Source organism: Mustela nigripes, chromosome 10, assembly GCF_022355385.1.
Source record: "Mustela nigripes isolate SB6536 chromosome 10, MUSNIG.SB6536, whole genome shotgun sequence".
NCBI classification, from domain to species: domain Eukaryota; kingdom Metazoa; phylum Chordata; class Mammalia; order Carnivora; family Mustelidae; genus Mustela; species Mustela nigripes.
The window spans coordinates 34,695,936-34,722,899 of record NC_081566.1 but is presented as its reverse complement, the minus strand read 5'-3'; the positions used below and the strand labels follow the sequence as shown (position 1 = coordinate 34,722,899).

Below are 26,964 nucleotides of genomic sequence, written 5' to 3'. Positions count from 1 at the left end.
CTCTTAAAGTGACAACTAACTCACTGCGGCCAACCCAAGGGAGCCAAAGGATGAAGATTTATCCGTATTCCTAAAGTACCAGTGGCTTTGCTACCTGTAGAGTAAGTGCGGTGCCTTGTGCGTTGGCAGCATATATGCTCAAGGAAAGAGGGCGGAGGAAGGAGTCCTGAATCTGATACATCGGAATGTATTGCGTTAGGTCGGAAGTTATTAAATTGGGGCTTCCAAATTACACGGCAAAAATAGAGTCATCGTTCAGAACGCAAACGAATCCCAGGAATGGCCAGTGAGTCAAAAGACCTGCCCAAACAACCAGACACTCGTGACCAGGCTCATGGCTGCAGCAAACATTGACTCATTGAGGTTAAGGAAACCGGACTGGCCTTGCCACCTTGACGCCGTAACTTGAAAAGGCCCATTTGCCACATCAGAAAGCGCAGTATGAGGTCAGCATCTGGGCCTAGGGCAATTGCTACATTTGGGTGGTAGCAGTGTAAGGAGGAGGAGGGAAGGGGACTAACGTGTGTCATCAGGATTCCAGTTCAGGCCCTGGGTGTACTGATAGGAATACGACTCCATTCTTGACTTTAGTACTGCAAGTGCTGTCATCGGGACTGAGGGTCGGGAGTAAAAGGTCCATAACCATTGGATTTCACAGCCACGTGATAATGCTAGACTATGTGACTTTTTCCAACCCTGTGTCCCTAGAACCAAGGACTCTGCCTACAAACCTGCCGAATGGATAAAGGCAGTTGTTCTGGGGCAGATAAGGCAACCATAACGCAACACGCTGGGAGCTGTAAAAAGCTCCAGAAGGAGACACCAGTGGAGCTGTTCTGAAGGATGAATTTAATCCCCAGCTGAAGGAGGCATAAAAACATTCCTCAATTTCCCTTTTCCAAGAAATCCACATTCCTTGTTCTTTTTCCATGCTGGATGCGAAGAAGCACGCCTGCATGGAGTGGGTTTATCAGCAGAATCAAGCATCATCAGAAGGGCCTGGGGGCCACGTGAGAAGTTCGCTGGAAATATGCAGTCTCACCTCTACTATAACAGCCTATGTCTACCTCTAAGTTATATGGAAGCTTTGCCTCTTTTGACCCCTTTTGTGATCCAATTTTTTGCTGAAGCTATGTTCCTTTTTTGGTTTTTCGAAACTACCCGAACAGATGGTATAGCATAGGAGGTAGGAGCGAGGATAAGGGCGACGAGTAGAAGACCACTGGAGCATGCGGATGGGTCCGGGATGCAAGAGTAGTTGATTTTCTTAGACTACAGTGTCTGGCCGATGGGTAGGATGCAAACAGCTAAGGTGTCATCAGCTCAAGTACGGTGGTAGCTCACGTTAGCCATGCACCACCTTCTAAAGATCCCGTTCCAACTTACGGATGTAATAAGGTTCTCTGAGATTCAGGGAGGAAAGCGTTAACCTCCACAAGGTTTCCGTCACCAAAATGTCACATCCCCTCCAGACTTCCGTGTCGTCCACTCTCGCGAGAGTATGAAAAAAAAAGTCCTGCATTTTATTAACCCGGCCCCCAGCCCGACAGTTGCCTAGCAACGAGGCAACCAACCTCCACAGCGTGAGGAAACTTGGGAGCTTGCGATCTTCAGGCTTCGGTTTCTTCCACCTTCGCGAGCCAGCGTCAGCGATTCGGACTTGAGCCCCGCCCCAGGGAGCCTGCGGGCGCCGGATTGGCCGATGATTCTCTCCAGGTGAGGACCGACGCCAGGGTGGCGGAGCCTGACAGGGGCACGTGATTTGCCGGCTCCTGGCGCGCCGGGCCGGGACCGCAGTGTGTCAGCTCCTGTCCGCAGCCTAACGGGACGAGTGCCGGGGCCACTGTCGGGAGGGAGCTTAGGAGGGATCGTAGGGTGAGCGGTGGCTGTACGGCGCCTGGAAGGGCCGGGGCGGGCGGGAGGAGGGGGCCTGCGTACACCCGGATGAGGTGCGGGCTGGTGATGCTTTGCAGTTTTCGGGCAAGTGCCGGCATTGCTGGGAGTGCGGACGTTCAGGCACCGGGAGCGGCGTCTGGTGGTTGGGTTGGAGGATTTGTGTGGTCAGTGGAGGAACAGTGCAAGGTCCTTGAAGCAGCAGGACCTTCGGTCCTCACGAGCCCCTTGTCTGGGTGTGCGGCGTGAGCACAAGACTATCCCACCCCGGCTCGAGTCAGGACTTCTTGTTCAGCAGGTGACCTTGGGGGAAGTTATACCACGTCTTTGTGTCCCAGTGTTCTTACAGACTGCGAACCGAGGGATAGATGGGAAGAGGGTGCAGGGCAAGGCCTTGGGAATGAGAACGCTCGAGGAGAAATGGTGACATGCTAGGGTCGTCACGGGGTCCAGTTAGAGTTTTTCCTTCAGGGAACATGTTTGGGATTTCCTCACTGCTCCCATATCTGCCAGGACTGAATTCCTGCCATTGGACGGCGGTGACTTGATGATAATGAACTCGATCTGTTTGCAACTCACCTCATTCATCTCCCACTTCTGCCAATACTCTTCCCAGCTTTTTAAGCCAGAATCTGAGGTCAGGAAGGAACTTGGATAAGCCACCTGATTGGGTCAAACTTAGCTTTTCAACCTGTAAATTGGGTGAAAGTAACAGTGGTAGCAGAATAATACCTATGGAAGGATTATTAGAAGGATTGAAGGAGCTAATTTATGTGAATGAAACTCCTAAGTCAGCATTCACAAGGGAAGGTTCTACTGCAACTCAGTCTATAGATGAGGAAACAGGGCTTGGGAGGACTATCAAAGGGCATGTAGCTATTAACTCTGAGCGAAAGGGCTGGACTTGACTCTTGGCCCAGGATTCTTTCATTTCTACTGCACCTGTCCTCTTCCTGAGTGTTTGGAGGGGTGTCTCCTTCCTTACATTCCTTTTGTCCCTTTCAGACGTCTACCGAGGAGCTGCCATGTCTGGGAATACGGCATCTTCATCAGAACAGAACAACAACAGCTATGAATCCAAGGCCTCCAATCTTCGAATGTCAGAGAAGAAATGTTGTGAGTCTGGGGAAAGAGGAGGGGCTGCCCCCCCCCCCCGGATTTTATCTTAGGAATACAGTTGTAATCCTAGACTTTGATGCTTGGTGGGAGTGAGAGAGAATTCTTCGACATGGGAATTTAAAACCAAGTCTACAAGGGGAATTTCTTGTGTGAAACAAGTAGGCCCCGTGAAATGTCTGTCACTGGGGCAAGACTGCTGGTCTTTGTCTCATGGGGAGACCTGCACACTCGACTGATGTTGAAAGTTACCCACTCAGTGATTAAGACAGAGTGGCAGGTGCAGGAATTACTTAGGGCTGATACTGTTAACAGTTTCCCTTTACCTGGGGGGCTACGTTTTTGTGAAAGTGCGGCTCACTGCAGAAATTGCAGGTAAGAGCCAGTAGGAGTTCATTTTGGCAGGCCTCTGGGGGAGTTAGGTCTGCCATCTGACCTCTCACTCTGACTCGGGCACCCTGCTTTCCCTCAGGGTTAGCCTTCACATTTTGCAAGCTGCTTTTCCTGCAGGTTCATTTCTCTAGGGACAGGTTTCACCAGAGCCTTTCCATGCCAGTTCTTTAGCAGAGATGGCAGGTGGGTTTGCAGAGAAATGAAGCATCATTTCTTCTCCCCTGGCACCTGCATTCCTAACCCTCATTGTAGCTTATAAGGGCAAAAAGTTCTGGGCAACTGGCCCCTACAGTTTTGGGGGAAGCTCAAGGAATGCTAATCCTTGCCCTTGCTTCCAGATGCACTTTTCCTGTGGAACCCCGTCAGTCAGTTCTCACTTCATTGGTCATGTATATAGCAGGTGGAAACAGCCAGCCAGCACGAGACCTGGAATCGTGTCATGTTCAAAGCTTTCCCCAGAGTCTTGACCTTGATGTTATATCCTTGTCAGTCTCATGATTAATGATAATCTCTTTTCATCTAGCACTGATGAAGCTTGCTGGGCTTTGCGTGGCATCAGAGGCAGCTTTTTGGATGTGATACTGGGGTTGGCACACCTGTATGATTAGGGTCTCCTTTCTCTGCCAGGGCAGGAAGCCAGGTACGGAGGAAGAGTATCCTATGGGAGATAACTAGTGTAGCACGTGTTTGAGTGCAGCCTTGTAGTCAGACTGCCCGGGTTTGAATCTTGGTTTTACTCCTTCCTAGCTGTGTGCCTTGAATAAGATGCTTATCCTCTCTGTGCCTTAGTTTGCTTATTTATAAAATGGGATACTAATGTTATCTTCCCCTAGAGCAATGTGAGAATTAAATGAGTAAATATAGGAAAGCACTTAGAAGAATGTTTATAGAGCTAAAGTGTATTTTAACCCCCTGGTGACTTTTCATTGCATATAAATGGAATTATACTGTAAAAGCTATACTGTGAGCTCACTATTTATAAGAGACCTATGAAAAATTAGATTTTCAGTAAAGAATGTTTTCTTCTCTTGCTCGACAGTATCCTAAGCCAGACTTGGGAGCACTAAAGCGAGGTGCATTCATGTTATTGGGACACTTGATCCAAAAGAGTACAGAGAACAGGTGGCGACATGGGCTGCACAGTGCCCAGCATCAGCTGTATTCTCCAGATAGACCTACTCCGTGCCATTCAAACTCTTCTGCAGTTTTTCTGCCTTGAGGGCTCTCGCTAGTCAAGGAGCCAGTAATCCCAGGTCTCCTTTCTATCCTCTAGGCTCTGCACTCTGATTTCTCCTCTCCAAGCTCCACTCTCTTCTCCCCTACTGGGAGCATGGGGTGGGGGGTTTGTCCTGACTCCATCATCATTCATTTACCTGCCCCCTTGTCTTCTCCCCTCGTGGGTTGGACTGGCAGACTGCTGCAGCCATAGTCAAAGGAGAAAAACAGTCGTGAAGATTCGTGTTAGTTTATTTCCTTCTCCATTGCTGGCCCTTATGTTGGAGCAGGCTCCCCTGCCTGCTTCGTGCTCATATACAGTGGTTGCTTTATTAATAGCTCAGCCACTATCCCCTTGCTGCCAATTACACCTGTGTTGCCTGGCTCCACTCTGGGATGTGCCCAAGCTGGAGGACTGGAAAAGGACTTCGGGGAGCCAGAACCCCCAAAGGAGCATTACTGGAACTTCAGCTGCTCCAGGGACGGGGGTGTTGGGCGGTTGCTGGCCTAGGTGCCTGTAAGGTGCTCAGATGACCGGTTTCTGGGCATCTTAAAGGCACCTCAGGAAGTAGGCAGGTGGGGACAGGGACGAGTGTGTACATGCTTTCCTTTGTTTCTTTTATCCTTTGAGATGTTGAGTAGGGCTGAAACAGACAAGCTGTCATGTGCTTTTCCCAATTCCAAAAGCGGTAACATGTTCATGAAAAACTCAAACAAAACAGAGAGAAGTGAAAAGTAGAAAAAAAAATCTCTCATAATTTCTCCTGTCCCTGTTAAGTTTATTATTCGCAATATCTCCTGGTGTATTCTGTTAATGAAAATAGGTTCACATTGTACATATTCTGTTCCACTATTTTCCTCTTTTTTTTTTTTAACTCACTGTATTGTGGGGGGCTTTTTGGGGGGTGTCTATAAATCCACATTTAGCTCTTTCTGTGCAGTATTGCATTCTGTGGATATTCCAACCTACCCCCATGGATACTTGCCCTGTTTTAGGTTTTCCACCATCACAAGCAATGCTGCAGGAGCGTCCTTGCCTATATATCTTAGCGTGTTTGCACCAGCCGCTTTTCCTACAGAAGAAATCAGAGGATCTCTGTGTTGATCAACATTACGAATTTATTCTCCTAAAAAGTTCTGTATTGGTAGCTGCTTTTAATATTTCAAAGTGCATAGATAGAAATTGGGCATCGTCAGCTATAGGTGCACTGGTTCACGAAAACATGAATTTTCTCAGTGTTTAGCCACAGAACTTGGGTATTTCATGCCTATGAGATAAATAGCGGGAGATAATTAGCAGCTTTATGACCACTGCATATTTCAAAAGTATTGGGCCTGTTTAGAACAAATTGTAGAAGAAGGCCTTGTTCATGAAAAGGCCGGGAACTACTACTACTAGTAGTACTACTTATGCTGGGAATCACTACTACTAGTACTACTACTAGACCACCTTTCAGGATTAGATTTCAGAATTTAGTCATACTTATCACAGTGCTCCCTTGGCCAGGTGCTGACAAGAGCTGGGCTGGGACTGATGGGGCAGTCATGAAACCGGGAGTCAAGTCAGAGCCCTGACCTTGACTTTGTACTGTGTAATTGTGGGCCAAGCTCTTCACTTCCCTGGGTTTGCGTGTTTCTCTTTGTAGGAGGGAAGTTATCAAGCCCTCAATTCCTCTGAGTATATTCCTGAGGGAGAATAAATTTAAGATTGAGAAAGTGAGTTAAATCTTATTTAAAGAAGGTAGGAGAGAATTTCAGGATTGAAACAGCTCTTCATTATATGCTGAGGGGTGTGTTACATTGTCTCTGAAATTAACCAGCTTGGACTATCTACTCTTCAAATTAAGGTGGTAGTGGTTTTGTTTTGTAACAGGCAGGACAGAATGTTCCTAATTTTGTCAACCCTGCGGTTTGAGATAGGAAGTGTGTTTTAGTTTTGTACTCTGGAACATGAGAAGCCCAGAGGTGGGAGGTGTGGTGCCTTGGGGTGTCCTTAGAGACCCCTGTTTTATTTTGCTCTTAGCATTCTCTGTCCAGTTGGGTAAACATGCAGCAGCTGGTCCCCTGTTTAGCTTCAGAGCAGCTTCCAAGCATCAGTTCATTTTTAGCTTTAGGAAGGGTCAGAGGACCTTTGGGGGAAGCGACTAATGGGCTGGAAGTTGTGGACAAAGCTGCCCCAGAAGTGCAGGTAATGAGGCAGATCACGGGGGATTAAGCAGAGCGTGGTGCTGAGCTGGAGAAAGTGAAGACTCAGGAGGATTTTACTACTGAAAGGCGAGCAGCCGTATCCAGGCAGACCTGTTGAGGGTCAGAGATCAGGGGTTCATATAAGCTGAGGCTGAAGCCCTGCCCTGTGCTCCCTATTTGGACACAGATGGAAATCACTTATCTTGCTCCTTGCCTGCTTTGGAGGAGTCCCTTCCCAGGCCCAGGAATTGTCCATGTGCTCAGCGGGTGAAGAACTAAAGGCCAAGTCCTCTGGCCCCAAGTCTGGGCATCCGCTCCTCCCTCACCACTTGGGTCTACTCTTTGGTTTCTGGGTCTGGGTACTTCTTGCCCAACACCCCTAGGAAACTGTCTTCCTTCTGAGATCTGTCCCCTACCCAGGCCCTTCTGCTCACTTCTCCAGTGAGATCTGTTGAAAGGGACTTTCCTGTGCAACTACCTCAGTTTTCCTGAATTGTTTCTTAGCCTTATGGGGCCACCTTGTCTCAGAGCCGAGAAGCAGTGGCACCCAGCAGGGCCCCTTCCGGAAAACAGTGTGGGGAAGTGGAAAGCAAAGGTGGCTCTTTCCGTTTCTCATCCCTGGGCAGGCCCTCCCCTCACAGGAGCTTGCAGAGCCTGGGTCCTCCTACCCAACGTCGGTTGGGTCCAGTCCCCAGGGAAGTAACTGGCAGCAGCGGAGACCCCGTCCCACTGCTCCTCTGTGGCAGAATGGGCAGGGAGGAGCCCGCCCCTGTAAGCAAGCTGTGGAGGGAGCACAGGCTCTGGCTTCTAGTGCCAGCTCTGCCATGACTCGTCCTGTGTCCTTAGGCAAGTCACCTGACCTTTGACTGTCAACTTTTCCCCATCTGTCCACTGAGCCCTATCTCCATTCATGAGCATTCCTGAAATAAGTTTCGTAAGGAAGGACGGACCAGTGACTGTTCCTGCTTCTGAATGTGTTCAGACGGCCTTTGAGGCCGGCTGGCCAGGATGCCTTGCAGGCTAGCTTTACCCTGAAGCTTCCTGCGGGGCTTGTCAGAACTTGTGTCAAGTAAATAGGCTTTGCCACAGTCTGAATCTCACTATGGTTTAGAAATTCGGACTTAAGCTTGTATCCTGATCACAAAAGCCAAAACAGCTGGAGACCAGGCTCTTTTTATACTGGGCAAGCTAGCTCTTGCCCATGGCTCTGAAGGGATGGATGGGATCCTCGGGATAGAATCTCGGTGGGACCTTTTGTAGCCGGCTCATCCCTGGAGAAGCTCCAGGCCTAAGGTGTGCCTCCACAGCTATAACGTTCTTGTGTTATTAGACAGGGGTTATTGTGTTATTAGAAGGTGTCGGTGGTTCTTATCTTTCCAATCCTTTCCACTTTTTCTTCCATGCACCTCTGTGGAAACTTTGCACATGTGGGGAAGTAGTGTCTTGGCTTGGGTACTTCTTGGAAATTTATATGACCTTTTAGTTCTCTTTTAGGAGATTGGACTGATAGCTCCTCTATATGCCATCCCAGTCTTTCCCTAGCTTTGTTGAGGTGTAGAAAGATTAAATGAGGTTATTAAATGATGTTACTAGCTCAGTGCACGAACCTTCCATAGCTTCTAGCCATTCAGTTCTGTTCTCTTTCCCCTCTAGCGTGGGCATCTTACATGACCAACTCCCCAACTCTCATCGTTATGATTGGCTTGCCAGCCCGAGGCAAAACCTATGTATCCAAGAAACTCACACGGTATCTCAACTGGATTGGGGTGCCCACCAAAGGTAGGTGCAGGTTATTTATTCCTTGGGAAGGGAAATGATTAGTTCTTGGGTCTCCCAGGCCTCTGGAAGAGCTGTTCTCCTTGGCATCACGATTACAGTGTGCTCCTGGCAGAAATAGTGGTGGATTCCTGATTTGCTGGATTTATTCCCTGTTTACAGACTTGTTTCCTCTTGGACTGGGTAGACTGGCCTAGATTTAACAGCGTGCCTTTGATGGTATAGGGCTTTACCGCCATAGAGATCATCTTGTCTAATACTAGCAGTACTTGCATGAAGTAGCCGGTGTGGCTGAGGAAATTGAAACTCAGACAGTTTAAGACTTGTTCAAGGACTAATACGTCTGAACTTGAGTCTAACTTGACTCTTAATCTGGTATCATTCCCAACATACCATGGTGCTTTTTTTTTTTTTCATTTCCTTGGCCACCCTGACATTTAGACCAAGAAGTCTCCTTTGGTGGGGCCTTTGTATTTTTTCACTACTGAAGGCTGTTGATGTCATCTGCAGTGTTTAATCTTGGGGTATATCGGCGTGAAGCAGTCAAGTCCTATAAGTCCTACGACTTCTTCCGGCACGACAATGAGGAGGCCATGAAGATCCGCAGGTGAGTCTTCTTAGGCCTGACCTCCTGGCCTGCTCTTTCTCTGCCATCGCAAGACTAGATGTGGCAGGGCTCGGTTTTCCTCTCAGTAAATATCCTCTGGGGAATTTAATGAAGATCATTTGGTGGACAGGTCATGTTGGGCTTGGGTAGGTAGAAGAACAGGCTCAGGGAGAAGTAAGTATGTTTAGGGTAAACCTATATAGAGATACTTTATATGCATGGAGAAGGGGAAAGATACAGGACAGTCTAAAAACCTCAGCAGGGAAGTTGGAAAGTCTAGTTAGGGGGAAGTTGTGACCCTGGGAAAACTTCAGTGGGAAGGGATGTGACTCCTCCAGCAACCCAGCTATTCATGTCTCTGACTGTGTCTGCACTTGGTCTGGCACCATTCTCGCTGGTGTCCTCTGTTCTCATGGCAGACAGTGTGCTTTGGTGGCGCTGGAAGACGTGAAGGCATATCTCACTGAGGAGAGCGGACAGATCGCGGTGAGCCTTCCCTGCCTCTTCCCTATCCTAATCTCCGTCCAGGAGACTGCACAGCCTCCCGTTGGGTCTGCCTTGGCGGGATTCCAGTTCTCTCGGCCCCCTCATCTGCTTCGCGGCCTCTCTCCCCAGGTGTTTGATGCCACCAATACCACTAGGGAGAGAAGGGACATGATTTTGAGCTTTGCCAAGGAGAACTCCTTCAAGGTAGGGTTTGGCTCCCCACTGGAGGAAAGGGATGAGTGGAGGTGGGGAGTCAGGAGGGGCGTGAGGATCTCTTTGACTCTGGTGAGTGAGGACAGGCTTGGCTGTCCTTTCCTCTCGTGGGGAATACCCCCAGTCCTTGAGTGTTTTCTTTCAGGTCCTTTCTCAGCCCCTTAGCCTGCATTTCCAAGGCCCTGGGGATGTGGTAAGAGGTATTTTTCAATGAAGAGGCCTTGAAGGCCACTTTCATGAAAGAAAATCCTAGGGGATGTGGTGGCCGTGGTGGGGCAGGTGTGAGCACAGGCTGTTAAATGAGCAGCCTGGGCACTTCGGACTCATTTGTCACTACCTTCTCTCCCTGGCCAGGTGTTCTTTGTGGAATCTGTCTGCGATGATCCTGATGTCATTGCTGCCAACATCCTGGTGGGTGACATGCCTGCATACCATCACCTCCCTGTCCTTTCTGCCTTGTATTATGTGTGGGTGGGTGGGTGAGCGGGGAGAGTCAGCTGGGCAATGAAGAAAGAAATAGACACATTCAGTAGTGCAGGGTGATCTTTTTGATCTACCAGAGCACCATTTCATACTTCTACAGTCTTCCCTTGGGAGAAGAAACTGAGGCTCTGAGGAATAAAATTAGAATGAGCTGTTGAATGGAACCCAAGACTTAGACTGTGGCTTTGGCCCTGTGTTCTGGGTACCAGCTGGATCCTGAGACCTAAGGCTGTCCTCAGAGTAGATCAGCCTCTTCACTCTCTGTCAGGACCACGTAGGAAGGTCATCTGTCCCACTACCTTTACACTCAGGTCAGTGCTGTGTGCACTGAGTACCTTGTGCCCTGTATGGTCACAGTATAAACCAATGCTCATTTGATAGGTTGTACGGTGCTGTGTAGACATGGTGTCATAGTAGTGTTCTCCTAGCAGTGTGGGACTCTGAAGCATCTAAGAAGGGGCATCTGGTCCAAGTCAGGCATGCATCAGATCAAGCACCCTATTCTGAGTGGTCGTACGGAGAAATTGAAGCCCATTCTGTGTTCCCAGCAGGGCACATAAAGGGATTGGGGCCTAGGAGTAGTTTTAGCTATGTGAGTGCCTCAGTCCTTCAGCCAAGGGCAGGCACATGACTGCCGAGTTGTCTTTCCTTTCTTGGTTGCCAGGGTCACAGGACAGGGAGGGGGCACTCAGTGAACGGGGATTGCCAACAGCTCCAGTGAAAGGGCCCTTCTATGCACTTCCTTCTCTTTATTTAGCATTGGCTGTTTGCAGGAGGGCTGTTAAGGGCACACCTCTGACCAGGCCCTACTCTCCCTATGATTCTAGGAGGTAAAGGTGTCGAGCCCCGACTACCCTGAAAGGAACAGGGAGAATGTGATGGAGGACTTCCTAAAGAGAATTGAGTGCTACAAAGTCACCTATCAACCCCTTGACCCAGACAACTATGACAAGTAAGGTTTAAGGCCATGGTTTGAAGGGCCTGAGGCAGGGGTCTTATTGGAGAAAAGGGCCTTTCTCCCTCTGACCTCAAACTTTCCTCTGCCCACCGGACCTGTCATGTTTGCGTCATGCCAGAGAAACAAGAGTGGATTTGTAGCAGCCATGTAGGCTGCATCTTACACTTGAACCGTGAAGTGTTTTTAGCATCAGTTCTTCCTTTCTGTTCTCTACAACAAGATTTCTCAGTCTCCACATGGCTGACATGCTGTGCTGGCTAATTCTTTATCACAGCCATCGGGGGCTGCCTGTGTACCGTACGATTTGAACAGCACTCCTGGTCTCCACTCACCAGATACAATAATACTCCCAACCTGTGATGGGCCAGAATGTTTTCAGACATTGCCAGGTGTCCCCGGGGAGCAAAATCAAGTAGTTCTAATTTAATCTAGGATGTTGTAGGATATCCCTCAGAGATGTGTCTTCGGCTTTTGATTAGTTTTTAAAGTTTAGTGTGTGTGTATGTGTGTGTGTGTGTCTGTGTATACACATACATATATGTATATATATATATATTCTGTAACACACATCTATTAGTATATAAGTGTATTTATATTACAGAGAAAAGAGTAACATAATATAGAATATGTTTACATAAACCGTAAGTTACATGTATAGATACATGTACATTATATATATATGATATATATATGATGTATGTATCTGATACACATAATACAAATAGATAAAGTAAAAATGTGTAACAAACATGAAAATATATATGAGATATGTATATGATGTACATATATGTGTATGTGTGTATGTATACATATATATACATAAAGCATGTAAAGTCCTTAAGAACATGCCTGGCTCATCAGAAATGTCTGTTCGGTGCTAGCCATTATTACTGGGGTAGTGTCTGTTGGCAGTGTGGTATGCAGTATGGGTTAACTTGATGTGCCTGAGGTATAAGAGCCATAGTAAAATGTCAAGTCCATGTTGAAGAAAGGTGTGTACACACAGAAACCTGGAGAATGTGGCTACGCAGTTAACAGCTGTGTTTGAGTGAGATACAGCCCCGCTGCCAAAGAGATGGCAAGATAAGTGTGCATAGCTCACTGTTCCATTGTTAGAGGTCTGCTTCATGTTTGAGTCTTTTTTCTTTTTTTTAAATTTTATTTATTTATTTCTCAGAGAGAGAGAGAGCACAGGCAGACAGAATGGCAGGCAGAGGCAGAAGGAGAAGCAGGCTCCCTGCTGAGCAAGGAGCCCGTTGTGGGACTTGATCCCAGGATGCTGGGATCATGACCTGAGCCAAAGGCAGCTGCCTAACCAACTGAGCCACCCAGGTGTCCCATGTTTGAGTCTTTAAATTCCTTCAAGTAGATTGCCCAGAATGTTAGTGTTTGGAGGTATTCCTTAATATGGAGATTGAAAACCGCTGTTCTAGAAATGGTGTAATTGTATATTCTTCTACATAGAAGTTCTATATAGAAAAACATTCTAGAACAATGTGTGTGTGTGTGTGTGTGTGTTTATAGATAATATTTCTGATTGTAGGGTTTGGGTGATTTTCATTTGCATCATTCTACCTTTATTTGAAAATTTTTTAGAATAAGCATTCATCATTTTTTAAAAATTTAAATTCAATTAGCATTGATCATTTTTACAGTAAGAAAAATTGATGAGGCAACCACTGCAGACGTACCTCTGAGAGAGGCGTGATTAGGCTGGTGCAGGGGACCTGTAGAGATCTCTAAGGTTCTGCTGCCTACTGCCCTCCCCACCGGCAATGCCATTCTCCGGCCAGCTCTTGACCACCTTGGATGAGGGTTGTGCTTCTCACCAGACTCCAGGGTTAGCAAAATTGTCAGGTCACCTCGTCAAACCCTGGACGGAAAGCCTCGATTCTTCATACCTACTTCTCTACACTACTTGGCACAGTATGGGCACTGAAGAAATGGTAGGCTGGCTGGAAGTTTGGGACATCTTACTTCATCTTGGGTCTGAGATTTGATGTGTCTCTAACCAGTTGGTTCCTTAAATGTGGGTTGGCTCTGACAGGAGAGGAGGAAGAGCTACCTCAAGCCCACAAGTGATTATGGGAATCCTTCCCTTCCCACTCTAATCCTCAGATTTTCATTCCCAGGGATTCTCTTTTCTCCTTCTCTGTCCCAGGGATCTCTCTTTCATCAAGGTGATAAATGTGGGCCAGCGCTTTTTAGTCAACAGAGTCCAGGACTACATCCAGAGCAAGATAGTCTACTACCTCATGAATATCCACGTGCAGCCTCGCACCATTTACCTTTGCCGGCATGGAGAGAGCGAGTTCAACCTCTTGGGGAAGATTGGGGGAGACTCTGGCCTTTCGGTGCGGGGAAAACAGGTGAGGCGCCTGGCAGCAGGCTGGATTTCCCAGGCTTAGAGTTGGAGAAGGAGCATGGTAGAGGGCATCTCTCTCTCTCTCTCTCTTTTTGAGGTCATCTCTCTTATCACCTTACTTCTTCCTCATTCCCGCTGGGGCTGAGGCTGTGGTTTCAGCCTCAAGCAAATGCTGAAGACCTCCTCTTGTCCACCAATTCTGGCTGTGTTGTGTGGTAACTTGGAACCTCTCCTGCTGTTCACTCAGCCGTCAGATAATTATTGGGCACAACTTGTGTGCTGAGCACAGCACAGGATGCTCCAGGGGAAGTTCATTTCCTCTTGGGTTTATCAGAACTGTGTGGCACCTCTTGGATTTTGACTGTGGTCCTACACGTTGTTCCTTGTAGGCCAAGTTAGCAATTGTGTGTATGTGTCTATATGTGCACGTGCGCACGTGTTTCTCTCCTTTAAAAATTTTTAATATCTGACCCCAGTTTGCCCAGGCTCTAAGGAAGTTTCTGGAGGATCAGGAGATAGCAGACCTCAAAGTGTGGACAAGCCAGCTAAAGAGGACTATCCAAACTGCTGAATCCCTGGGTGTGACCTATGAGCAGTGGAAGATTCTAAATGAGATCGATGCTGTGAGTAGGAGTTCTGATGGCTACAAAGCCAGTAAGTCTTATTCAGGCAGGAACTCTCAGAGATCACAATGTGGGCAGTTTTATCTAGAAAACTAGAAAACTAGTAGTTCTAGTGGGGGAGGTGGGAACAATTGCATCCTAGTCAGGGTTTCCTGCCTGTTTGAGCTCCTGTGCCAGGGACGGGCCCAGACCAATCTGGGACCTAGCACTTCTGGCATCTGGGGACAGTGCAGCTCCATTGTGTTCCTTTGGATATTTTGTCCCAGGAAAAAGAAATCGCTAACAACTCACTTCTTTAATTTCTGCTTAGATCATTTGCCAGCTCTTCTGGAAAATTCCTTCCCAAATTTTTTCTTGGCTTTCTCTGTCCTTGAGCACAAAAATAGGCTTTTCTTTTTCTTTTCTTCCTCTGTACCTTTTTATGCCTTCTGTAAGAATTCTCTAGTCCTTTCAGTTTCTCCTCCTTCTCTGCTTCCTGTTCCCTTTATCCTGCTGACTTTGCTTGGACCTTTTAACTTCTCTGAAGTAGTTGGAGCAAGTGGCAGCTTAAGCTCGAGAACCCACGTCCTCTGAGCAGTAGCCCTCCCCCTGCCCGTCCCAGTCACCAGGGCCCATTGGTGGCACTACAGGCCAGGACCTAGCACAATGCTGGGCATGTAGTAGGAAGCCAGGATTCCTTAGTGTCCCCTCCATTGTGTGTGTTGGGGTGGGGGCGTGTGTGTCACCCTCCCTCCTGCAGCCAGTGTGGCTCCCTGCAGGGCGTGTGTGAGGAGATGACCTATGCGCAGATTGAGAAGCAGTACCCAGACGAGTTTGCACTTCGAGATCAAGAGAAATACCTGTACCGGTACCCTGGTGGGGAGGTGAGATTTCCCCTCAGGTGGGGCGACTGCCCCAGCAGAGGCTGGGAGTTTAGCTTTCATTTGGGGAAAGGATTAAATGGGACGTGTTGGGTCTAGAAAGTGTAGTCAAACCATCATGTCATTTTGCCCTCCGACTTTGGGTCACAGTATGTTTAATTCGGCTTAGTTGAACATCTCTTTAAGATCTCCGGGGAAAAGGGTGACAGGATGTCTTGTATGTTGATTAATTATAGAATCAGCATCTTCTTTTTTACTTCTTTTTTTCGTTCTACTCTCTCAGTCCCACCCTGACCCAAGCAGGTGTAGGCCCCCGAGTCAGTCTGGGGAGTGTGAATGAACTCCCTGTCATCTTGCGTGTTTGAGGCTGTTCGCTGGCCTGAGGGCCTTCATAGTCTAGAGCCATGGGAGGCCCAGGTAACTAAAACCAATGGCAGAGGTCCAGGAAACCCCTAGGAGCCTCTCGTTGCCTCAAGGGCTGCCTGTTCGTCTGTGGGAAGGAAAAAAGACACAGGCTGAGTTCACATTTCCTCTTTTTGACCTGTAGCTTTCTCGATCTGAATGTTGCTCTTGAAAGGTCTGAGGATTCTCCAGAGATCATGGGGCTGGGGGGTGGTTAGCAGGCGACACGAAGTCGCTGACCCTCCAGGAGGAAAGCCAGCTGGGCAAGAAGGAGAAGTAGCCTCCTGACTCCGGAGCCAGCCCCCGACTTGGCTGCCCGCCTGTGCCTGGCCCCCTACCGGTCAGCCTCACTTCCCCCACAGTCGTACCAGGACCTGGTGCAGCGGCTGGAGCCTGTCATCATGGAGCTGGAGCGTCAGGGCAACGTCCTCGTCATCTCCCACCAGGCTGTCATGCGCTGCCTGCTGGCCTACTTCTTGGATAAGGGTGCAGGTGACATTTGAGGGAAGGGCCAGGGGACACATTCATGAGGAGAGGGCTGGACTAGGGGTGGCACAAGGATCCCAGGCAACAGAGCCTCCCCCTCTCCACTCAGAGTGGGGTGCATTCTTCGGACAGCTATGTGGGGCTCCTAGCAGCCACTGGGCCAGCTACTCGCTGAATTGACCCCTCTGGTACAAAAGCCCCCAGTGGAGAGTGGCCGCTGCTGGAGCTCCTTAATCCTGCTTGGCTAAAGGGCCAGTGTTCAGCCATTCCCTCCTGGCAGGATCAGAAAAGTGGTTGAACATTCGCGGCTTGTTATTTGACTCCAAGGAGGGTGGTGTCTTAGAAGCATCTTCATCCTTTGGATTCATCATAGGACAGTTTCTGGGTAAAGCCATAAGGAAGTTGCTGGCTTTTCTGACCCTTCCCTTCCCTTCCTGATCTATCTGAGCTGCTGGGCAGCCTGCAGATGGGCCTTGGGTACACCCAGGTGGGCCACGTTCTTCCCTTCCACTGGGTGCTGGCTACTCACTCCTGTTTTGTCTGCATGGAAGGATCTAAAATGGCTTGCTTTCCTTCCTTAGACTCTTAGTAGCGTGGGCAGCTTCTTTGGTGGCTGTCCTATTAATTGTCTGGGGTTTAGGGGAGGAACTGTACAATTCTAGGTCAGGGTGGAAAAAACTCATGAGCTCCTTAGATTCTCCTGCTAACTTGACCTTAATCCATAGTACTAAGAGCCGTCTCTTACCTGGTCTTTCTCTTTTCAGATGAGCTACCATATTTGAGGTGTCCCCTTCATACCATCTTCAAACTTACTCCTGTGGCCTACGGTAACTATGATCTTAGCTGCTGGGCAGGAGGTGGGGACTGAAGAAAGTCAGGCTATTTGATTTTTCTCTGAAGTTTGTCTGGAAGTTCAACTTTATTATCCATGTATAGCAGGGAAATTCCATCAGTGCTTTCCATTTTTAAAAGGATGTATGGGGGCGCCTGCGTGGCTCAGTCAGTTAAGTGTCTGCTTCAGCTCCGGTCATGATCTCCGGGTCCTGGGATCGAGTCCCACATCAGGCTCCCTGCTCAGTGGGGAGTCTGCTTCTCCCTCTGCCCCTCCCCTTGCTTATGCTCTGCATCTCTCTCTAATAAATGAATAAAATCTTAAAAATAAAAGGATATATGTATAGATTTAGGAATATATACGTTCTTTTATGGTATGTTTTCCATTCTGAATCTAAGGACTTTTCCTTGGAGATTGTTTTCCTGAAAGCTTTCTCTTTCCTCTGCTTCCTCAGGATGTAAAGTGGAAACCATTAAACTCAATGTGGAGGCTGTGAACACGCACCGTGACAAGCCAACCGTAAGTACTTTCCCCAGATGAACATGCAGGCTCCCTGCCACCTTGAGTCTTTGAACCTTTGACATCACAAGACTGGGGTTGTGTTTATATACAAAAGGGGAACACATTCAGAACTCATGTCCTATGTAGCCTGCTTATTTCCAAAAGGAAGAGATGTTGGAATTATTGCTTTTTAAAATTAGTCCCTCTTTCATGAGTCTTAACCTTGAAAGTTGGCTCCTGGAAATCCAGTTAAATTTGGGAAATGTTTGGCTGAAGTCAAATACAGATCCTCCCCCCCATCCCCACGGGAGTGCTCCCTTTAGAAGTAGGACCCAGAAGAGCCTATAAGGTGTTTATTTCTAGGTCTGTCCTGATGACCTGTGTGATCTTAAGTAAGCCCCTTCCTTTTGTGGGTCCTCCTTCCTCCTTTGGAATATGATGCTCAAGGAGCCGCTCCTTCTACAACCCTTTAGCTTCCTGGGACTAGGGCTAAGGCCATGGCCCATGTCTTAGGAGAGACTCTGTCTGCAGAGGAACAAGAGTGGAGGAAACTGTTGTGGTTATAAGCATTATTTAACCTTTATGAGTGAGCTTTTGGCTTGGCTTTCATTTGTGTGGTGTCCCTCCATTTCCAATCAGAACAACTTCCCCAAGAACCAAACCCCTGTAAGGATGAGAAGGAACAGCTTTACGCCTCTGTCCAGTTCGAATACAATAAGGCGTCCAAGAAATTACAGTGTTGGGAGCCGGCCCCTCAAGCCCCTCAGCCCTCTCCGTGCCCTGGACACGCAAGAAGGGGCCGACCAGCCGAAGACCCAAGTCAGCATTCCGGTGGTGTAACCGTGTGTCCCCTCCAGGCTTGGCCTCCTGCCCTTGTCACTAAGCACCAAGGAGTCATTTAACTTTCAGCCCCCACCCCCAACACCCCACCATGGATCTTAACACAGAACGTGAGCTCATGTGTTTCCAGACCAATCTTAGCGGTTCTCCAGAGTGAAACATGTCCCCACCCAGGGGCAATTTGACCAGCGGGTGTTTTAGGACACGTCCTCAGTTGGGGTGGTCTGGAGGAGGAGGAAAAAGGATACACTCCCCTGGGTGCTTAGCATAGCTGGGTCTGAGGTTAAGCCTGCCGCATAGACTTGGTTCTTGTCCCTGGTGTCTAAACTCCTCACATCCTTGTGTTGGTAAAGTGGGGGGCGGGGTGGAGGGGGAGACAGAGCCCATTTTTCCTTCACCTTTGTCTCTCTGAGGTGTGCTTTACTCACAGTCCTTACTTGCCTGCTTTGTCCCCCCTTGCTCACCTGCCCTTTGGATCGTCCAGTGTGATGCATGGCATTGTCATCGTGCTGTCTGTCGAGGAGGGAAGGGGTGGTTGGCGAGAGAGCAGTCTAGGCTCTGTTGGTGCTCTCTGCAGGGGGCCTCAATGGATCCAGACTGGGGGAGCTTTTTTTCTTTGCCCTCTCCTTTCCTCTCAAGCCAGGTCCTGAAAGGGTCAGCCCAGGCTGCAGATCATCCACAGATGCTCTGGGGCCTGCAAGTGGACATAGGGTGAGAGCTCGTGCCTCCTTTCACGAGAGCCAGTGCTAAGTCTGCGAGGCTCTGGGGGACTTGGGCCCGAGGATGTGCGAAATATCTCGGTTGGTATTACTCACTTCAAGAGCGAGACATGGGTCTTTCTGGCAGAAATGACGTTTCTGCCAGATGTTCTGGACGTTCTGACGTTCTGGAATGACGTTCAGGAGAATAGGATATTCTCGAGCTCTTGCGGGGCTCTCATAGGGCAGTCATGTCTTTTGTCAGTGGCTCCCAGCTTTGCCAGCCACAGCACCTTTCCTGCCGAGGCCAGTGACGTCTGGGACTGTTTAGAAGGACAGAGATGAAAGAGTCACCACTGATACTGGAATTGCTTAGGGCAAGTGGCAGAGAAGATTTCACTAGAGCTTTTTATTTTTCTGTAATGTTCAACACTCTCCTCTCTACCTTAAAAAAATTTTGCATGAGCAAAGTTGTGTGTGTGTGTGTGTGTGTGTGTGCATGTTTTTTTTTTTTTTCCCCCTAAGTGTAGAAAGACCTGGCTATGAATTTACTCTCCCTCACTGGTGTATTCTTTTATTTCATGTTGGTGTCCAGGGGTCTTTGGGACCCTGAGGGGTCTAACTCTTAATGATCTGGAATTGCCTATTCACTTTTGTCATTTTATTTTCTCTGTAGGGTTAACCAGGAAACATTTAGAGCAGGGGATTCTTAGCTTCTTGGTAACCCTCCCCCCCAGTTCTGTACATAAAACATGAATATATTTGCAGTTTTCTGAGAGAGAAGTCAGTTTGCTCATGAGGTTTTTAAAAGTGATGGAATGAGTCTTTACCTTAAAGTTACCAATTGTCTTTCGGAAGAAACCAGCGAGAGCAAGTGACCTATTTGCCAAGGGTCTTTTTGTTTGGTAATAGAAGACCTTTTCTCATGGTTCTCATCCGGGAGCGCTCATTAGAATCCTCTTTAGAATTTTCGAAGCCCATACATGCTCCAGTCCACTCCAGGATTAATACGAACTCAGAACCTCTGGGGTTGGGGTCTGGACATGTATGTGTTGAAATAACTTCCCTGAAGATTCTGGCTCATATTCAAGGTTAGCTGTGGGGAGAAATACTTGGACTAGTTCCTTGGACAGATCATCAACCCAAGAATTCTGAATTCCTTTTGGCTTTGAAAGGACAATTCTCTAGAGTTAGAACGTCTGAGTAGATGACAGTGTTACACCACGTGACCCCCTTGAAGGCAGGCTGCTGTGTTTTAGAGGGTTACTCTGGGTTCTTCTTCCATCTTTAACTTTCTACACTGCAGGGTGAGGCTGAACAAATCGCTGGGTGAGGAAGTGTCCTTGGGTAATAGCTGGGAGTGTTCAGCAGTTTGGAGAAAGGCACAGAGATAAAGCCAGTAGGATATAAAGGTTATCATCACAGGCAGCTGACTTGTGACCTTGAGTCCTTCATTCTTTTTTTTTTTTTAAGATTATTTATTTATTTACTTATTTGACCCAGAGAGAGTGAGATCACAAGTAGGCAGAGAGGCAGGCAGAGAGAGAGAGAGAGAGAGAGGGAAGCAGGCTCCCCGCTGAGCAGAGAGCCCGATGTGGGGCTCAATCCCAGGACCCTGAGATCATGACCTGAGTCAAAGGCAGAGGCTTAACCCACTGAGCCACCCAGGTACCCCCTTCATTCTTAAGTCCCGAGTAGGACATCACAGTGTTTCCAGTGGCTGCTTGCCAGCTTCTGGTCCTCAGTGCGTCTAACCTGCTGTTCCTGTTTAGCCACTATATTCTGGGTGCGTGTTGTCTTTGTGGGGCTTCAGGCTGGGTGGGGGCGCTGATGGTGATTGGGTACATAGAATTGGAAGAAAAGGTCGTTGCCCTGAAGAAGGTTATTTTTAGAGACAGGGTATATAATTTATAATAAATGAATTTTTGTGAACGAGCAACACATTGAGTCTATAACTGTGGGCATTGAAGTGGAGTTCAGATTCCTTCAGACTAAAGGGGGTGGCAGGTGAGAATCCTTCCCTTCCCGGTGAGAATGAGATGTGGGGCGGCATGTGGGGCGCTTTTACAAGGTGGCTTCATCTAACCTTCCTTGGCTGGCAGCACCCTTAGCCCAAATGATTATTCATTCATCCCCCACCCCCATGCACCATAAGAATCATTCAGAGCTAAGGAATGACAAGCAGGGGCATTTTGATCCAAAGACTTTGGGTCTGGGCTGTGCATATTCTTAGTGAGAGGAGGATTTTCTAACTCATGAGCATTGTGTTACCCTGTTGTAAACCGCGGCCAGAGCCACAGGTCATGGGGATGTTCACTGTGGCCCTCAGCCTGCTCCTTACTTTCCCACTCTCCCCCTGTGCTAGTTTGCTTCTCCCAAAAGAGGAGCCTAAGGTAATCTTTCTAGTCTCAGGGGCACACAAGAAATTAGAACTTGACTGTAGCATTCTTCAGTTCTAGAGCAGGAGCCCTCCAGAGAAGTTTCTGCAGGAACAAGCCAGGAGGATACAGAATGGCATAGAGCTCCTCCTCCAAATTTTAGAGAATTTCTTTCTTTTTTTTTTTTTTAAGATTTTATTTATTTATTTGACAGAAATCACAAGTAGATGGAAAGGCAGGCAGAGAGAGAGAGAGGGAAGCAGGCTCCCTGCTGAGCAGAGAGCCCGATGCGGGACTAGATCCCAGGACCCTGAGATCATGACCTGAGCCAAAGGCAGCGGCTTAACCCACTGAACCACCCAGGCGCCCATCTACTTTCTATCTTTTCTATCCTCCTCTTCCTTGCTTACTGAATGTGTATCGGTAGCATCTGCACACTGCTATAGTTAGGTCTATGTCACAGATTCTACAAAGAAAGGATGGATTCCAGAGCACCTTTTGCTAAGGCTTTTGGTTTCATTGTAGGAGAAATAGGCCTTAGTATTTCATCTATTAAATTATTTAATCTAGTAAATGGAGAGAGGAAAATCCCTGTATATTTTATTGTGTTGCTTGGAAACTGAGTGATGAATTTTGTGACAAACGTGAAAGAGGAATTGGAGGCAGATTTAGAGAACTAGCTTTGCTTGTCTCTTAATCCTCAAATTAGAATTTTGTTCTTACTAATCTGTATTGTCTTTGGTTTTGTTTTGATAATGGGATTGTTTTACATTCAGCTGCAAAGTAGAACTAGAAAATCTTAAAAACATGCATTGTGTAGGGGTCTGCCCTATCTTACTGCCTCTGGGTTGGTTGGTTGGTTGGTTGGTTGGTTTTTTTCTCCCCCAAGGAGTTAGAATTAGGAATACCTGTCTGCTGTTCCCAGGCTGAACGGACGAGTGTTTCCTTTAGTTCTGGTGTTCCTCTTTGCAACCCACAAATGGATCTGCAGAGGCACCTGTATTCTCAAGAAACGTGACATAACTTTGAAAATAAATCCATCTTACAGTTTTTCTCTGAATAGGAGGTCTAGGTTTTGGAGAAGTTCATTGGTGCTTGGGGTAGCAAAAAGAGAGAGGGAAGAATGTCTAATGATGCAGAAAACTATACTATATCTGTGTTACACAGCCTTACAGACATTCCATTGTTTCTCTTGAGTTCAGAAGCCATGTTCTTTTTGTTTTCAAGAAATTTGCTCAATTTACCCAGTTTTCCTAGCACGTATTTTGACATGGTCATGTCTTAAAATATTTTAGTTTAAAAAATATCTGACTTGAGCCAGGTTGTGACATTGACAGGGTGGATCTCTGACTTCCCAGAGACGTGATTCAGTCATCAGAAGTTTGTCCGGGAATTTAATATGGATGCATAATGTCCAGAAGACTGTATCTAGTAGCATCCACATGCTTACCGACTGGCAGGCCCTGGCCGAGTCTGTACGCTGACTGACTGACTGACAGACTCCAGTAGGGTCTTGCAATCTGACTGTCTTTTTTCTAATTGTACCAGTTAGTAATACAGGCGTATTATTGTAATTTTGTGTCTGTTGCATGTGTCCTACAAAGAAAGGAAGTAAACACTTTACTTTGTTTCAGGGGGAAGTTCTGTACTTACCGATTTTTAGTAGACGTTTCTCTTAAGAGTAGCAGCCAAATTCTCATCATTTTGTAGAAAATGAAGGTTGAACTTCACTTCTGTGTGATATTTTGTAAACTTGGTGAAGTAAATACCTCCTCAAAGCCAGAAATTCTTACCTCTACCTGCATTCATTCCTCCCACTCCCCCACCTCTAGGCAAGATTTCCCTTTCACTGTCTGCTGATGAACCTTCTGTGTCCTCAGCTTCCCTGTCACAGGATAGAGCAGTGGCTAATGCTGCTTTTTTCAGTCTGCCATGGGTTTGGCTTTTATTCATAAAATCTAATAAATAAAAATGCAAAGGAAATTTTGCATTTAAAAATTGATCTTAAGAGTTGGCAAAGGTATTCTTTCCAGTCAGCCTTTCCCTGGGGATCTAGGACCAATATTTATCAACTCAGTGTTTTTGTACTTGAAATGCTTGTATACATTTTTTTTTATTGTGTTGAAATAACAAAATCCACTCGTTCTGATATGGTAATGGTTTTACTGTGGCAAGAGTGAAAGACTGATCACCAGCTGTGCCCCTTGGAGGGGGTTGGAAATGGTTGAAGGGAATGGACTGAATTGGGAAGTCACGTACTAGAGTTATGCTGCAAATCGATTTCCTAGGCACAGCTCTGGTGAAAAAGGAATGTGAGTCCTTACCAGCATTCTGATTTAATCTGGTGACATTGATATCAAAATATGCCACTCAGAGCCACATAAGGTGTGTATAACTGTATTTGAAATGTGCTTTTCTGTGTGTGTGTGTGTGTGTGTGTGTGTATAGAATGGGTAAATAAAAATGTTGAGTAACTTGAACCTATCAGAAGGCTTCTGGGTTTCTTGTTTTGTATTTTGGGTTGTATTCTCCACCCACTCCCCCTACCTCCGAAACTGTTTCCTGCTGCTCCATGATAGAGCCTCAGAGGAGCCAAAGCCAGTTGGCCGCACGACGGGAGTCCTTGGTGTGGGCATGGCTCTCTTCCACCACCTTCTGGGAAAGATGGGAAGGACATTATGGAAGACATGTGAACTTCAGTAGAAGTTGTGTGTACTTTCTGGCGCCTCTACAAGAATTAAGAAAAAATTACCTTTGCCCAAACCGTACTATGAATCCCGTTAACCACATGTAACTCATTATCATAAGGAAAAAGTATGGAGATCTCTTAGAATTTAGTGGGCTGTTCCTTCTAAAACATGACCCGCCTGTTTCTAAAGAGCTTACAGTCAACAGAATGAAATGACATTTAACTTCTGGGACAGGAAATACGGGTGGAACTGTGTCACCGCCTCACGCCCCTCATTTACATCAGCCCAGCAAAGAGCAGGAGCTCCTTAGATATGCAGCCTCTGGGGCCTCCTCACACGGTCCCTGAATTAGAATCACCACCCTAACAGGATGACCAAGTGATTCCCATGCTCATTTAACTGATTCTTGAGAAGCACTCCTCTAGGGGGAGGAATTCCTCACGAAACATTCGGTGTCAGTTTATGGGAAATCAGTTTATGATTTGTGCTCTGACGAATTTCAGAAGGTCTGGGATAGCTACAATCGTAGAGACCCTCCTCAGAAGCCAAGGGGCCCCCGACTGCAAAGCCATTTGGTCAGCATGGTCTTTTGGCTGATAGTAGCCTACGTGCTCTCCTTTTACCACAGGATTTCCTGCAGCTTCTACCTCCTATCTTGGGTGTATAGCTTAGTACCCGGTCCAACATGGTTACAAAGGTCGGTTTCTCAGGGAAAGGAGCCTGTGACTGTACTGTTGGAGTTTGGTAAAGGGTAAAGGGGTGTGTGCCCGCACAACTGAGGGTCCGTGCATGTGTGCGGAGGTGGGGCTGTGGGCAGTGGGGGAGCAGGGGGCGGGTGGGGGAAGGGTTCTGCTTCATTTGATTTGATTTTGGCAGTGGCACAATTACTTTCTCTCTCTGGCTCGCAGGCAGAGACGGGGTTGGCTGTGCACAGGCACTCTTCGGCGTCCCTCACACCGCTTTGCTGATGATGTAAAGGTTGAAGCCAGACCCCTCCAGGATCTACTACAAGGCTGTTGATGGCAGCCCTACGGGGGCTCTGTCAGGAAGTTAAGCTGGGATTGGACATTTGAGGCCACCAAAATGAGGCCTAGAAAAAACATTACATTTCTTCCGCTCATGCCTAATGGGAATATGTGTTGCACGGGAAAACTTAAGTGCCCTGTGCCTCAAAAGATCTAACAGCCCGACCCGATCGGTTTGTATGATCTCTTTGCTGGGTGTGACCCCAGTTGGCCAGTCTTGTTCCTTTTCGGCCTTTAACTTCCTACCTGCGATTGTATCCCTGGCTGCCTGTTCTTTTCTGGAACGCAAATGGCACCTCTTCAGACTTGTTTGCGAGTGAGAGGGCTGCACCACCACGAGCCTGTTCTGTGCTGTAAGAGCTGGTCTCTGCGTCTGTTCCAGCGAGCAGGCTAGAGGACCTTATATATATATATGTTAACTGTCCCTTTTCTGTCATGTTGGAAATGAGACAAATTCATCAGGTGAGTGGAGGGTATCTGAGAAATTCAGTCCCTGTAATGTCTCTTCTGTGGTGGTGGAAGGGCAGTATCAGCTGCCTTTTCACAGAAAGAAGTTTTTCCTTGTTCCAGGTCCTGTGAGGGCAGGATCTGACTGCAAGACTCCCCAGAATGGGTCCCTGTCTTCAAAGGACCGTTTTCCGAAGTAGCTACTGTATTTCCTACCTGATGCTGCGTCCCCTCACAGCAGCAGAGGGAGGCGTCATTCTCCAGTGGTTGGGAATGACGGTTGGAGAAAAAAGTAGGGCGCTATTGACAGGACCTGAAGAAGTGAAGAGGGTTCCTTGGGAATCAACTGTACCAGGGAGTTCTTGCTTCAAACCAGGTTCGGGGGGCATGGCTTTCTGTGGGGTCTGTCACTATGATGTGGTCTCTATGAAAGCTGTGGATGTGGCTTCGAGAGCAGCTGGTCTTCTGATGCCTGCCTCTTAGCTAATTGTCTCTAGAGGGTCTCCTGGTCTTTATGTAGAACACTGGGGCGGGGGGTGGGCAGGGGAGACCCCAGTCTTTGAGGTATCTGTCATTTGGCTTCCTGTAAAGATAAGCCAGGTAATTCTCTAGATCAGTGTGATTCTCTGTCAATGTGATTTTGATGTCAATACTCCAGTTGAGGGTATAGAAGCTCCAAAAGATAAATATCTTACAAGCAAAATTCTTTTTTTTTTTTTTTTAAAGAATAGAAAGTTTTTTAGCTTTTTAAATAATTTTTCCCTTTCATGCAGATACCCTCTTGCTGGGCAAGAGGGTAAGTAACAAGAAAAGAAAGAAATGCATTTTTTCCCCAAATGGTTCTTTTATACTGTGGATGATATGGGGCTCCCTTACCTAGGATGTGATGAGCTGGGCTGCGGGCAGTTCAGCATCCCAGAACCAGGAGCTTATTTTATACGCACAAAGCTGCCTTCAGAAAGGCTCCTGACTGCTCTGTAGCAGGGGATTTTCATCTGGCCTCTCTGAGCATGCGGAACTATCACTATTTTGTTCTTGTACTGCGGGTTTCTTTCTGCATCTAAACACGGTGTCTGTTGATGATCAGATAATGTTTTTACTTAACTATTTATTCATTCATGTGTGATATTTTTAAGTCCCATGTGAGTGCTTGCATGTGTTTGATCAGAATGTAAGATAATTGGTGTTGTCTGTTTTTTGGTAGAAATTGAGGTAGTTTGAGATTTTAAATGTGATGTCCATAGTATTACCTTAAATTAAATTTCTAAGGTTTAGGTGTCTGTCTTCTGTAAAAGGATGGCAACTATGTTAAGGCACGGTGGATTTCCTTTGAGTAGTTTTTTTCCTCATTGATTTATAAGTATCAACCAAGAGATGCATTTCTCTGGAGAGAAGTTTATCTCCTGGATAAATAAAATCATGCTAAAATATGTCAGTAATCTGTATTTCTTTGTAATAAGAAATATAATAAAAGTTATTTTTAATTTAAA

The 26,964-nt window shown here is 47.2% G+C and overlaps 1 protein-coding gene across 8 annotated transcripts; it reads left to right on the top strand.

The window, feature by feature from the left end:
- The first annotated feature begins 12 nt into the window (after nucleotides 1–12).
- Nucleotides 13–26,964, top strand: PFKFB2 (6-phosphofructo-2-kinase/fructose-2,6-biphosphatase 2). Of its 8 annotated transcripts, XM_059413020.1 has the most exons (17): nucleotides 16–1,716; nucleotides 2,899–3,009; nucleotides 8,458–8,583; nucleotides 9,091–9,187; nucleotides 9,607–9,673; nucleotides 9,803–9,877; nucleotides 10,241–10,297; nucleotides 11,197–11,321; nucleotides 13,489–13,696; nucleotides 14,169–14,315; nucleotides 15,074–15,178; nucleotides 15,940–16,069; nucleotides 16,828–16,890; nucleotides 17,350–17,414; nucleotides 18,036–18,215; nucleotides 24,631–24,699; nucleotides 24,911–26,964. In XM_059413020.1, the coding sequence occupies exons 2-16, from the start codon at nucleotides 2,919–2,921 to the stop codon at nucleotides 24,667–24,669; spliced, it is 1,575 nt and encodes a 524-aa protein (XP_059269003.1). In that variant the 5' UTR covers nucleotides 16–1,716; nucleotides 2,899–2,918; the 3' UTR covers nucleotides 24,670–24,699; nucleotides 24,911–26,964. The 8 variants fall into 8 exon arrangements, with proteins under 8 accessions (XP_059269001.1, XP_059269003.1, XP_059269002.1 ...); XM_059413018.1 differs by lacking the exon at nucleotides 24,631–24,699 and having other exon boundaries at nucleotides 13–1,716; nucleotides 15,949–16,069; nucleotides 18,036–18,227; XM_059413019.1 differs by lacking the exon at nucleotides 24,631–24,699.